The sequence below is a fragment of the Etheostoma cragini genome, chromosome 22 (assembly GCF_013103735.1).
Source record: "Etheostoma cragini isolate CJK2018 chromosome 22, CSU_Ecrag_1.0, whole genome shotgun sequence".
Lineage (NCBI taxonomy): Eukaryota > Metazoa > Chordata > Actinopteri > Perciformes > Percidae > Etheostoma > Etheostoma cragini.
The window spans coordinates 19,275,155-19,288,602 of NC_048428.1; the positions used below are offsets into that span (position 1 = coordinate 19,275,155).

Consider the following 13,448-nt stretch of genomic DNA (forward strand, 5'->3'; position numbering starts at 1 on the left):
ATAAAAGCATCCAGTTTGACCTCAAATGACCTATTTTGTAGTTTTTGTTCGTTGTTTCTATTACAGTCAGAGATATTTGAGTCATTCTATGCACTAAATTGAGAATGAAACAAGAACAGGTTATGAAAAGAGAAAACTTTATTTACCAATATTTATACAGAAAACATCTTACTTTTTCCTTTAGAATTTCTTTTTCAGAAAGAAAATATTTAGCTTGTTTCAATTGTTTATTTATGCTGAGTGGACTTTTGTTTTGAACTGTTGTCAACATTCTTCAGGAATTTAGAAACATTAAAAAAATCTGTACAAACAAAAGAAAAGAGGCAACAAGTGAGAAACAAACAAACGATAAATTACATTCTTAAATTGAATCATCTGATTTCATGTAATGTGCTGTGACGGTATAAATAAATCATTGAATTTAAATTAAATAGCCTATAGAGAGAAAGACCTGTCAAGGTGTGAGATCCCCAAGATGTATGAAAAGCTACAACACAAACAACACGCTCAAGGATAGAAATATTGAACTAGAAAATATTTTTAAAATAAAGTACAGTGCATCAAAAATGACTTTGTTGGGAACACTGGTTGTCTGGTCTTCCCACTGTTGGACAAGGGGCAAGGGAAATTATGGAAACAAATGTCTAAAGATTTTTTTTTTTTAAACACTCCATGACAACCTGTAAACAATACAGTTTAAGTAGCTTTATGTTTCCATCACAAAGTCTTTGTAAATCTATCATTTGTAAAAAAAAAAACGGCCACATTTCAGGATAGGTGCAGATTCCTGCAGCCGCTGCATCTTCAGTCCCTTGAAACCACAATAAGACAATAAAAAACGAGACGTCTTGATCTCAGCACACATCGGTGACTATGTTAGAAAAAGTAATTTGTGTAACATTATGTTTGATTCTTTTGTTGCAAATGAGTCCATTTCCTTTAATAATGTTAAAAGGTGCTAAGAGTAATATTTTAACAGTAATAAATCGTTACCACATTCTTTTTGAGATGTTAGCATTTGTGCCATTAATAGGTAGAAAAGAAGACTGGCAGCCTCCATCAGCCTCTGTGCTGCATTTAACAGTATGTGCCACCAGGTCGAATTTAAGGGGAAATCTTCTGGATTATTTCAGAACACAAGGGGGCGTTCCTTTAAGGCGCAATTTTGGATCGCGTGTTTCCAGTTCCACAGCGGAGCATCACCTTTGACGTTGGTTTACCCCTCACAGATTACAGTATATCTTGGCTGTGGTCAATAGTTTGTTACTGCCTCTAAATAATCTTATCACTACTCAAAAAGAACACACAGAGTCTGTGGTACTCTGTTTTAAAAACTACACCTACCATACCACCAAAGATGTGCTGAAAATCACTGACGTCGTTTTTTTAAGAAAGACACTCAAATCTTTTCCACGAGTGTTGAACGTTTACAGTGGCTCGGGTGGGCTCCTTTGTGGAGTGGTACGGGGCGGAGGATTTAAGAGTTTTTGTGGGTCTCTATGCAAAGAATGATGTACTGGTTGGAACAGCTCCGCGTGTCCTGGCCTAGGAGCAGACCTGAGGTCAGGCTCGATGACTGGCCCATGACAGACATGTGGTCCGCTCGCCACGTCTCACAGTGTTTGTCCACCACTCGGAAACCCCTGCTGGTGGAGCCGTGCCAGATACTCTTCTGAGGCCTGACAAAAAGATGAGAGAATATATTAACAACAAAATCCAAATAGCAACAGACAGACAGAGACAAACAAGTAGGGAGTCAAGTTTACTGACCAGAACGGGTCAGCTAAAACATCCCGGCCGTCAAAGGAGTAGATAGGAATCCTGGCATCAAATGGTCCCCCGTCGCCATTGAAAACTGAGCGCCAGTTCCTAAACATCAGGTCTCCCTAAAAGAAGACCCATTGTGAGTTAAATGCAGAGATTCTGAAGAGGCGGTTACATTTGTTTGGCTGTTGAGTTTAAATATCTACAATCTTTGTGTAGAATCCCTGACTGCTAGTTTAGTACTTGCTAGCAGCTGTTTGACAGTAAAAAGTAAAAAAATAAACAGCAGCAGAGCAGACTCACTCTGAGGTTGGTAACGGGCAGAGTTTCCCTGAAACCAGGATAGACCACATGGACCAGGTCTTGCCTTTGGGAAGAAATGAAGACGCGATAGTTTGGAGCCAAACCCATCGCCTTGGCTTGTTCATAACACATCCGGTCGGCCACGTTGAGCCCCATCATGTCGCCTGAGTGGGGCTGGTTTAAAGCCACCAAGTTGAGCTGGAAGGAGAGGAAGAAACAGATCAGTGTTCGTCCACTGTGGGATGCTTAACGGGTTACAGTTTAACAACACCTCAGAGTCTAAAGTGAGCCCGCAAGGGTTATTCTGCAATAAAAATGCCAAACATTGTCACAGTTGTCATGCACTTTGACAACAGACACACAAAAACAAACACATATGAAAGTCAAGTAAAGACAACTATGCTGTAAAAACCATAAATGTCCTTAATTCTTTTGTAAATATTTCATAGCATACCTTCCAAAATTGTTGAAGAATTTTTAGGCATTCATATTTCACTGTAAAAAGTCAATTTAAAGGAGAATTCCGGTCAATTCCACGTATCTCTGTTGTTTGGCAATTTGGAGTCCTGTCAGTAGAGAGAAAAATAAAAACAATCGGTGCTGCCTAAACCGTGTAAACCTCCTGCTAGAGTTAGCACCCAACAGGCTTAAACAGGGCAAGTTTTAAATGTGTTTTTAGCTTCTAAACATGTTCAAAATGTCATTAAAAGTGCCTAACCATGTGCAGTGATTCCTTCCGAGTGAACGCAGTGAATCTGACTGATGTAGATGTGACAGAAAGGCATAAAAGTTGTGTTAATCCATATTTCTGTTCATTTCCTGTTTTCCTGAAGTCCACACTAGTTGAAACACGCCTTTCTGTCACATCTACATCAGTCAGATTCACTGTGTTCACTCGGAAGGAATCACTGCACATGGTTAGGCACTTTTAATGACATTTTGAACATGTTTAGAAGCTAAAAACACATTTAAAACTTGCCCTGTTTGAGCCTGTTGGGTGCTAACTCTAGCAGGAGGCAGCACCGACTGGTTTCATTTTACTCCAAATTTACAAACAATGGAGCTACGTGTTGAAACTATGTAACTGTGTAAATACTTTACATATCCACACTCTTCATATTTCTTTTGTGTATTTTTCTACCATGATATTTATATACTTTTTGCAACTGTAACACAAAAATTCCCTTTGGGGATCAATAAAGAATTTCAGATTTTGATATCAAATGGAATTCTCCTTTAAGGGAGAAGCGGTAGTTAAAATAATAGTCTTATTGGCACTCACCCTTTCTCTAACCGAAATTATTCTTTCCATCGGGTCTCCTCTCATCTGGTGTGCAACTCGTGGCTAAATTAATAGTTGCACATATGTTAAATGGATGAATAATGCATACAACGTACAACGTTCCACAACAGTATTTTTTTATTCAGCAAAAAACATAAAAACAAGCACAAAACATACCTCATCTTGCGGGATGATGTTATTGGAGAGGTAGATCAGACTCCCAAGCTGTGGAGACAAAACACAGAAAGATAAAGACTTAAATTAGATGCAATATGTAGTTCTTTAATTAAATGTGTTGGATGAACAACAAAAAACTCAAAATGTCCCAACTACTGTTTGTTATATTATATACGCACACACTGTTTATTATTATTACATTAAAGTTACAGGACAGTGGAAGCATTTCACTCGTGCAGCCGTGTTTCAAGAAGTACTCTCAATTTTTGTCAAGAAAGAGCGTTTTGTCAAATAATGCAAATGTTTGATAATTGGCCTTAAAATGTTTCCAATAACCAGAGATGATGTTAGAGTGCTGAATCAAAGCTAGTGAGTAAGACCAAAACTAGCAGCGATCATTCCTGAAAGGACTTGTAATTTCCAATGAATGGCTTCAGACAGGTTTCAAAGGCAAATCAGGAAAATGCTTCGCAGACCATGAAAACGACCGAGTAATACACAGAGAAGCAATTAAACTTTCTTTTACACCAGTGCATTTGCAGACAAGCCCTGACCTACATGCATATCATTTTAAGGGACGCAGCGTCCAGCTACTGTATGCTACATGAAACAAAAATAATCTGAATTTAACAACAACAATAACAAAAGACCCAGAAAAGAATTTGATGTCAGATTTACCAAACCTAAATATAAAAGACTAGTCCAAGTCAGTACCTGTATCTCTTTCCATCCCTGGGAGACTTTGAGGAAGAGGCTTCCTGTGGCTGTGACGTACGCTAGAGTTCCCTCTGCATCCCTGGCAGTGTGCTGTATCATGCTCTCGCGGCTTGTAAATGTTTTCAGCTGACAAACAAATAGAAAAAACCCTGAAACTCTCTCTGTAAACTTTTATTCTGATACTTTATTGATTTTACAGCGACATGGTGGGTAATCATGCACATGTTAGCATAGCATGCTGGTGTATCAGTTATACGTAGTTAAACAGCCTGCACAGAAAAAAAAACTTACAGATGCTGCGTTACCCGAAGCTCCGGGAGGTCCAGCGGGTCCAGGAGGTCCAGGGGGGCCAGCAATGGTCAAAGCTGAAACCAAAATGTCAACTCCTTTCACACAAGCACAGCCGCTACAAGAACATCATGTTAATGTAGAAGACTATTTCTATACAGGATAACATTTTACTGCTGATGACAGATGTATGACTGATGTATTGTACCCGAGCCATATCTTGGGATAGACCCAGAGGGTCCTGGAGGCCCCGGTGGCCCGGGAGGGCCGACTGGTCCTGCTCTTCCATAGCCTGGGATACCTGGTGAACCTGGCCTCCCAGGGTGCCCTGGTGGACCAACAACAGACTCTCCTTTGGGCCCCTGAAATGAAGTTATTTATTACTTTAGTTGGTATATCTTTTGTCACAAAGATCACACAGCGTGTATCCATGGCATTGTGACTCACCACAGGTCCTGGTCTTCCAGGGAGACCTAGTTGCCCGGGAAACCCTGCCTCCCCCTTGTTTCCCTTCTCGCCTTTAATGCCCTCGTCACCCCTTACCACCTGCGGAGACACCCACAGGCAAGGAAACACACACACACACACGCACACACACACGCACACACACACGCACACACACACACACACACACACACACACACACACACAAAGGGGGAGTCTGACAGCACTTAAAAAAGTATTTCCCCAAATTAAACTAAACCCATTTTTTAAAAAGAACCTACATATCAAACTTACCCAGTCTCCCCTACGAAGAAATGTGTCTAGAACAGAGAAAACAGAGAAGGGAGTTGTAACTTATAAAATTCTAAAACCTATTCTATTTTTTTTTTTCAAAGGACGGTCATTGAATTCTTCTTCTTTTTTAAACACCGGGAGACATTTCTGGATGTACACAGAAAATACAAAATAAAATGACCTTCTTAAGATAAAATCAGGCATTTAAAATCACTAACTTTAACAACCCATTTTTCCTTTTCATTATGGAAATTATTTATCTTTGAATGTATTTAAAGGGATGTACATGTTTATTTTTTCAGTGTCTATCCATCTGGGAGTTATTAGTCTTGACTCACTTGGTGGCGCCGGTATCCCAGGAAGGCCTCTATCTCCCTTTTCTCCTTTCAGTCCCGTCTGACAGTTACCTTAGACACAAAGATATAATATCAAAGTGTGTTCTACATTCATTTGTACTGCTGCTAGCCTGAGTATTCTGTAAAGTTGGTCTATATTGACATGTCTGGATGAACATGATTTAAACAACATTCAAGCTTCATAATTTATGAAACACAAAAGGCAACCCAACCTACCCACTGCAATGGTTCCATTGGGATTAAGCTGAAATAATTGAGCACAAACGTATCAGCAGCAGTCAGTGAGGACTTCATTCATAAAACATACTAACGTCAACAAAGCTTGAATTACTTACAGAAAAATATATCAGGTTAATTATCACTTTTTTTTGTTAAGTTATGTTCCATTATCAAATATTAAATCATCTAAGCTGTATTGTTAATATCATAATCAACATTAAAATGACACATGCAGATTTTCTTTGGCAGTGATGTTAGTAACTACCTCATCTTTGTATTGGCAATAAGCCTTCACCTTTCCAGACAGGACATGCAGCATGCAGGAACATTTAAGAACCTGAGTAATGAAAGATTATGTAGTACCGGAGTTACAAACACAAACACACACACACACACACACACACACACACACACACAGATGGAGTTTGTGACTAGGAGATATGTCTGAATGAGCTTAGCAGGAAATTTGACTAGTAGGACATTGACTATTATACAGCATGTTTTATCAGCAACATGGCTGCACACACGGAAACTTACTGGCATTTTGCAATGGGGTCTGGGAGGGATGGGGAACACGGTCTTCAATAACCAGGGGAGAACAGAGACAGAGAGCACATCAATAAAACACAAGTGATGATTGAGTCAGAACAGTGCATTGATGAATGTGTGTGCTTACTCCTTTGGGGCAGTTGATAATTCCTGGGGGGCCCGGCAGGCCAGGAAGGCCAGGAGGTCCCTAAAGAGAGCAATCGAAGAAGACAAGAAAACATTAAATGGAAGAAGGTAAGAAAAGAGTTGAGGTATACAGTGAATGAAAGAGGAAAACTACTGTAGTTACTACAAAACTAAAAGTAATCAACATCAAACTGGCACAAATCAATCATATTCTACCACTCAATCACACAGTTTTCATTTGGAGACCTTCGAACCAGTATCTTCTGTATTATTTCACAAACTCTTATTACAGGATCAGGTGTGTAACCCACCTGCAGGCCTGCAGAGTCCCCCTTCTCGCCTTTTAGTCCCATCAGGCCTGGACGACCCTAAACACACACACATTTGGGAAAGATTTTCTGCACTCTGATCCTTTTTTCTGCAACATTTTGTGCCTTTTCTGCAACAAGTTATGATGGTGTGACCCACCCATTCCCCCCCTGTAAATTACGCCTATAGCTGAACCTATCAAACAGCTGGTGAATTGAATTTATGGTTTGAAAAGCTGCGTTTTTCATAGCTGAAGTCATACTATTGTCACTTGAAAGAAACATTACAAGTATATATATATAAATATATTTATATTATATAAATAAATAACTAATCAGAATCTCCTGATGAAAGAACCAACAATAAACATAAGGAGGTGTTAGTGTCTGTGTGCCCTTTTAATCAAATAGGAAATTTGTTCATGAGTTCATGGTGCTTACAGGCCTTCCAGGAAAACCAAATTCTCCTGTGGGTCCTGGTGGTCCGATAGGCCCCTGTTAGGAACAAAACAAAGTGTCTGACAGTACATCTCAAACACATTAACAACACCTTCATCCAATGCAGTGGAAACACTTGGAGTTAATGGTGTTATAGAACCTGAAAAGTGAATTGATTTGCCTTTGGTGCCGTCTGCTAAAACTTACCGAAATTCCAGCGGCTCCGGGTACACCATTATCTCCCTGCAAACAAAGATACAGATACACTCATTTTTATGATGTTTTCAAAACCATGAGTATGACTCATTTTACAATAAACTGTTCATACTGATACTCCTTATAATCCTGACGAATATGCATACACTAAATATCCATAGTATGCGCACGCAAAAGAACAATGTGAGTACTATGATCGCAATCTAGAAAAACAGTGACAACAAATATAACCTTGACTCCTTTGGGTCCCGCTGGACCAGCCAGGCCTGACATCATGGATCCATCTGCAGTGATGACAAATCCTGGCTCACCCCTTTCACCCTGCATGCATACACACAAGTAAACAAACACATAAACCATGCAGACAGAGACTTAGACTATTAACTTCTGTTCAAATGTGTGTATAGAGAAACATAACATAAAAATTTTGCATATTTAATCTGCTTAAATATTGTTTATGTGCATGGACGAGGCACGCATGTCCAACTTACTTTCAGTCCTGGAGGTCCTTGAACTCCTGGCAACCCCATGTCACCCTTTGGACCCTGTGGTCCCTGCAAACATTTTGGATATTTATTACAAAGTAAGTTAACTTCATATTTCTCTTCATGTTGTCGTATCCATGGTTGTGCCCTGTACATGTCATGCATAGTGCTTCTGATGTTACTTCTGTCTGGAAGAAGAAAACCTGACAGCTAAAAGCATTAACTGGAACAAAGGTCTGTTTTACTCAAAACATAAACCAAAGGTAGCTATCTAAACACCCATTTGTTGTTGTCAGGACATCATCATCACTTGGCTTCTGATTTGTATCTGATACTCACAGCGGATCCCTGAGCGTCGAAAATCCCTGAGAAGTTGAAGGCACCATTTGTATCGTTAAGTAGAAGCTGAATAAGAGGCAGAAGGAGAGAAAATGTCTATGTAATCAAACTGATTGAGTGAAAAAAATATATCAATTGCTGTGGTAACACAATATTACAAGCCATTGGAGTTTTTATCCCTCAACATGGTAAAAAAGTGGCACTAACATTGAATTCTTCCTTTTGGCCTGCTGTAAGTAAACCTTGTCTTGATTGGCCTTGCTCAGGTGCTAGCATAGACTGTATAAAAAATTGACATGATCTCTGTGACGTCACCTATAGGTTTCTGAAAAGCAAAACTGAAGCTCAAAGTGGGCGGGTCCTGGTGGTCACAACAGCCGCCATCTGCCATCCTAGTGAAAGAGATGGAGTGTAGATGGAGCTGAGGCAGGTGTCAAATGTAAGCTACAGTCTATACCGATGTTCGGTACCTTTCACTTTCTTTGTGTTGGCATTATAAACGACGGTTGATTTATATGAGGACTATGGTTACCTGCTCCTCAGATCTCTGCAGGGTAAATCCAGACAGCTAGCTAAACTATCTGTCCAATCTGAGATTTCTGTTGCACGACTAAAACAACTTTTATACCTACACCTTCCACCAAATCAAGTTCCTTCCCGAGGCGACACCGTGGCTCTGCCTGGTGCTTAGTGCCACCCAGGGAGATTGTGATTGGTTTAAAGTAAAGCAAATAAACCAGAGCATGTTTTTATCCATCCATCCAGGAATGCTGTGTGGACTAGCCAGACCCTGGCAAAGCAAGACTAATGGTGATTGACTCGCTTTTGAAACCAGCATCAAGTGGCCATTGGAAGCCTGCAGTTTTTTGGCACTTCCGTGTTAGCTTCAGTTGTCAGCCCCGGAAATTGCCGCTTGGCTGCTACTTACATCCTGGAGGTTGGTAATGGATCCTGGTGGTCCGGGTAGTCCTGGAGGGCCGGGCAGACTGAGTCCATCCCTTCCCCTCTCTCCCTGAAAAAACAAGACATTTTAACCTTACAGGAAACAGCAACACAAACTGCTCTACATTTTAAATAAGTGGGAGTTTGGCCACTTATCCTTCAGCCCTTTATTGTTTTACCTTCTGTCCTGGATCTCCATTGTTCCCCTTTAGTCCCTGTAGAAGACACAAGATAAGACACAAATGCTCAAAGTAAAACCATATTTCAGAATCAGAAGTTTTCTATAGATAAAAGTAATGTCTGTACGAACCATTTGTATAAACTGACAATATATTTAATTTGTTCATGTATCTACAATATAAGTCCAGTCATTTACTGACCTTTTCCCCTTTTTGTCCCTCCAGTCCTGGAATCCCTGTTGGTCCTACAGCACCTGCCTCCCCCTACAGATGCCACAAAGAAACATTCATCATATACATCACTTTTACTCTATAAGAAAACCTGCCACTTTCATTCCATATAATCAAGTAAAAATCCCACACAATGGACTTTCTTTTCTACTGACTTCACACATTCTCTCAATTAGTTTTGGGGATTAATGATTAAAGTATAGTTGCATTCTTATTACAAGATTCACTGTGATGTATTGCTTCATTTCTGTAGGGAGGTAACATGAGAATGCCAGGTCAGATTCAACAAGAACCACAAAAAACAGGAGGTTGTGGAACTGGTCAGAGGACAGTATTGCTGCCAAAAGCTGACATCCCTTGTCACCATGTGGTCTTTCCCTCTACAGCTGTTTACTGTGACCTCAAAGTTCAAGACATTTAAGAAGATTGTGCCAACAGCTTGTGCTGAGATAACACTAATATCTCACAAAGGGTTAGAGAACTTGAACTCTACAGCCGACTCACCTTTTGCCCTGGCTTTCCGGGGGGGCCGTCTAAACCATCTTTACCCTATGAGAGGGAAAGAGGAAATAAATAAATAAATTATTTAAAATGATGATTATAAATAGTGTTTAAGACCCTGACACACCAGACAGACTGCCAGCTCTCAATAAGCATCTGTAGCCATAGTTTTTGCGGTGCACCCAGCCCCCTTGGCACTAGTCGGGCCTTGTTGGCAGATTTTCGGCCAATTCAGCATGTTGAATCGGAGACTCACCAGGTCGGTCAGAGAAATTACTCTGATTGGCTGTTAGTTTAAGCGAATCAGCGTGCAAAGACTGAAAGTGAAATGAGCAAAGCAAGTAAAGGACTTAAGTAGAGCTGGGCAGCGACTAAAAGTTTGAATCGCGATTAATCACATAATTTCCCTGATTAATCGCGATTAATTACAAAATGAAATAATGAATTCAAAAGTAGTGTATATAGTGCAATTTTATTTTAAATGCTCTGCCATATGAACAAAACTGCCATAACATTTGTTCTGCAAAAACTTACCAGCATTTTGTTTATAAAGTAGCAGTTAAATAAAATATTTAGTATACATCTCAACTTAAACATAATGTATTTATCATGTCCAGAGATGAATTCCATCTGGTTGGAACGTCTTGCATAAGCGACTCCTTCTTATGTCCACGTTGTTCTGTTGTCTGCACCACTTGCTGGACTGTTTTTAGAGTGCTCCACAACTTTTCTGCACTTTGCAAGGACAGTGTCAAACGTTAGATCAAAAGGCAGAAGGCTCGCAGCAGCGATCAGATTTCGTATCTATTCTTACTATCTGTGCTGACTGCGGTGACTTTATTTGACACATTCCACTGCTGTGCAACTTCAACTTCGTGTATTCTCCTTGTGATGGTGTGTCTTAAAGGGAATCTCATACCTGCCACCGTCGTCGTTGCGATTCTCAGACCGACATCCTCCACCAGCCTACTGGCCCTGCAGTCTGTAGCTATCCACGTCGCTATGGCATTTGTTAGCGTCTCTTGCCTTTGTTTATCTAAACTTACCCGCACGCTGCATCTAACGTAGCCTGCCGTAGCCTCGCGCCACTGTGTGTTTCGTTGAAGGATTTGCTGGTATCAACCGTCAAGGTGATGAGAAAAATCAACTTTGCAGTATTTACAAAGCCTGTGAGCAACAAACTTTTACAATAATAAAAAATTAATAAAGACTGCGTTAAGATAAAAAATGTCGGCGTTAGTTAATTAATTAGTTAACGCGATCATAACGCGTTAACTTGCCCAGCCCTAGACTTAAGTCATAGGGGCATGAGAAAACTTGTTATATCAGGAAAGATTTTCTTTTTAGACATTGAGCTTTTCAGCAGACACGGTTTGTGTTATTGTTCTCTAGCGCACAGTAAAAATATGTTGTTCTTTCAACATTGGGTTGTATGGTTAATGTGCTAGCTGGCTAACTACTGTCTTCTAGTTTTCCCTTTTGGAATAACGCAACCTGCTGGTACGGACAGTTATTTCCTCTCTCGCATATGAAGGACGTACATATTAGTAGGCCATTGGCTGTAGTCATTGCGGTGTGTTCAATTGAAATGTTTTACAGGTGACATACAGGCGATGCAGTTAGTTCTTTGATGTTGGTTGGTGTCTGTGCTTTTAGAGCACAATATGTATTACAGCTACAGTATTACTGTAAGCATCACAGGCACTCAGGTGTCTCACCTTTGGTCCTTCCAGACCAGGGATTCCTGGAGGACCCTGTGTAACAAATACAAAAGGTGACAAAAATGGCAGTTGATGATATGATGAAATTACTCTGTACAATGAACATTAAAGCTAAATGTGATTGAGAGAGAATGAGAGAATGTTCTTCATGCTGACACACTCAATGTAGTATCACCTGTGGGCCTCCAAAACCACTCTGCATCGCAGAGCCTTCCAAGTCCTAAAACATTTTACAAAAAAAGAAAAAAATCAAAATGATTTAATTGTGAGTGTCTAAGAATGTATAGTGTCCAAGTAGGTAGAACCATTTCCATACATTTCAAAATGTCCGTACGTCTGGCTGAATGCAGCAGATTTACACTAAAAAAGCTGACGCAAACAACTAATAAAACTATTTATGTATCACACACATTGCAAACTAATTTGGTGATATGAGAAAAGAAGGCACTTCTTCTGTGCCGAGGCCAGGCCCATTTGAGATGTTATGGTGTGCAGATATTAGCTTAAAGCAGTGCAAGGTCCAGACTTCTTTCTACACAACCAAGCAGAAACAACCATCATGATGAAGAAAATGGTACAGATATCAATATCTCCTAATTCCATCAATCTAATGTTGGCTGTGTAAGGTTGAGCTATACTGTGAGTAGACTGGTCATGATTTAAAGAAACAGCAAGTACCTCAAAGTCCATTGTGTAGGCTCTCCCAGGGGGGCCAGGAGGGCCAGGGGGGCCAGCTGGCCCCCTAGGACCAGGCTGTCCTTCTGGACCCTCTGAGCCTGGTAGGCCTGGAAACCCTGCAGGGCCCTGATCTCCCTGCAAAAGATGTGATATGTAAAATGATTATGATGGAATCTATTAAATAAATAAAGTTCCCACAAGTATGAGAAAGGGTAAAGGATGAGCTAGGGATATGGATGTTAGATAGGGACAAAAGGAGAAACTGGGAGTTGAAAGGGAGAGCCACTTACAAGAAAAGCCTAGACGGAAGAGAGATACATTAGTAGGGATGGGCAACATATCGATATTATATCGAAATAGATATCATCTAAAATGTTGTCATCAAGATATCGCAATATGACACAATTGTTGTCTTGTCCTGGTGATGTCATTTTATGAACTCACCAGACGGTTCTGTTATTTGCCTTTATCCAGTTTATCATTAATAATGTGGATGTAATGATTAAGTATCATGGATCTCATTGTGTAAATATTTGGTGAAAGCACCCTCAATAGCCTTACCCTACAATCTCTCCGCAATATCAATATTGTGGTATTTGGTTAACAATATTGTGATATTTTATTTTCTATCACAAGCTCAATGTAATGTACTGTACAAATACCACTTTGGGTACAACAGGAATCTAAAAGGTGAATTATAAGTATAAATCCTAATAGGACATAATCAAGATTTTACCTTTGCTCCTGGTTGCCCGCTGCCACCAGACTCTCCCTGGTAAACAGATGAAATTCAATAAAATCACGTGAGCTGATGCAAAGATGAGCAAGAGAGAGAGAGAGAGAGAGAGAGAGAGAGAGAGAGAGAGAGAGAGAGAGAGAGAGAGAGAGAGA

At 40.2% G+C, this 13,448-nt stretch overlaps 1 protein-coding gene and 1 long non-coding RNA gene across 3 annotated transcripts in view; one reads left to right on the plus strand and one right to left on the minus strand.

Moving 5' to 3' along the window:
* Window positions 1-116: 116 nt before the first annotated feature.
* LOC117937964 (collagen alpha-1(XVIII) chain-like) overlaps window positions 117-13,448 on the minus strand; it is a 67,581-nt gene continuing 54,249 nt past the window's right edge. The window contains exons 17-45 of one of the 2 annotated variants that reach the window (XM_034862237.1): window positions 13,294-13,329; window positions 12,558-12,692; window positions 12,055-12,099; window positions 11,877-11,912; window positions 10,162-10,206; window positions 9,628-9,690; window positions 9,427-9,462; window positions 9,234-9,317; window positions 8,306-8,371; window positions 7,973-8,035; window positions 7,713-7,802; window positions 7,473-7,508; window positions 7,269-7,322; window positions 6,831-6,887; window positions 6,521-6,580; window positions 6,382-6,423; window positions 6,110-6,181; window positions 5,842-5,869; window positions 5,608-5,676; window positions 5,270-5,295; window positions 4,979-5,077; window positions 4,740-4,893; window positions 4,535-4,608; window positions 4,241-4,369; window positions 3,527-3,574; window positions 3,350-3,412; window positions 2,068-2,265; window positions 1,771-1,886; window positions 117-1,679 (exon numbers count right to left, since the gene is read on the minus strand). In XM_034862237.1, the coding sequence (XP_034718128.1) occupies window positions 1,478-1,679; window positions 1,771-1,886; window positions 2,068-2,265; window positions 3,350-3,412; window positions 3,527-3,574; window positions 4,241-4,369; window positions 4,535-4,608; window positions 4,740-4,893; window positions 4,979-5,077; window positions 5,270-5,295; window positions 5,608-5,676; window positions 5,842-5,869; window positions 6,110-6,181; window positions 6,382-6,423; window positions 6,521-6,580; window positions 6,831-6,887; window positions 7,269-7,322; window positions 7,473-7,508; window positions 7,713-7,802; window positions 7,973-8,035; window positions 8,306-8,371; window positions 9,234-9,317; window positions 9,427-9,462; window positions 9,628-9,690; window positions 10,162-10,206; window positions 11,877-11,912; window positions 12,055-12,099; window positions 12,558-12,692; window positions 13,294-13,329 (2,226 nt within the window). In that variant the 3' untranslated portion in view covers window positions 117-1,477. Of the gene's footprint in view, window positions 1,680-1,770; window positions 1,887-2,067; window positions 2,266-3,349; window positions 3,413-3,526; window positions 3,575-4,240; window positions 4,370-4,534; window positions 4,612-4,739; window positions 4,894-4,978; window positions 5,078-5,269; window positions 5,296-5,607; window positions 5,677-5,841; window positions 5,870-6,109; window positions 6,182-6,381; window positions 6,424-6,520; window positions 6,581-6,830; window positions 6,888-7,268; window positions 7,323-7,472; window positions 7,509-7,712; window positions 7,803-7,972; window positions 8,036-8,305; window positions 8,372-9,233; window positions 9,318-9,426; window positions 9,463-9,627; window positions 9,691-10,161; window positions 10,207-11,876; window positions 11,913-12,054; window positions 12,100-12,557; window positions 12,693-13,293; window positions 13,330-13,448 lie in introns of both variants that reach the window. The other variant, XM_034862238.1, reaches the window with a different exon arrangement.
* The window catches only part of LOC117937966, a 20,199-nt gene continuing 13,958 nt past the window's right edge, over window positions 7,208-13,448 (plus strand). Inside the window, exons 1-2 of the long non-coding RNA XR_004655295.1 lie at window positions 7,208-7,218; window positions 8,710-8,714. This is a non-coding gene — a long non-coding RNA (uncharacterized LOC117937966). The remainder of the gene's footprint in view (window positions 7,219-8,709; window positions 8,715-13,448) is intronic.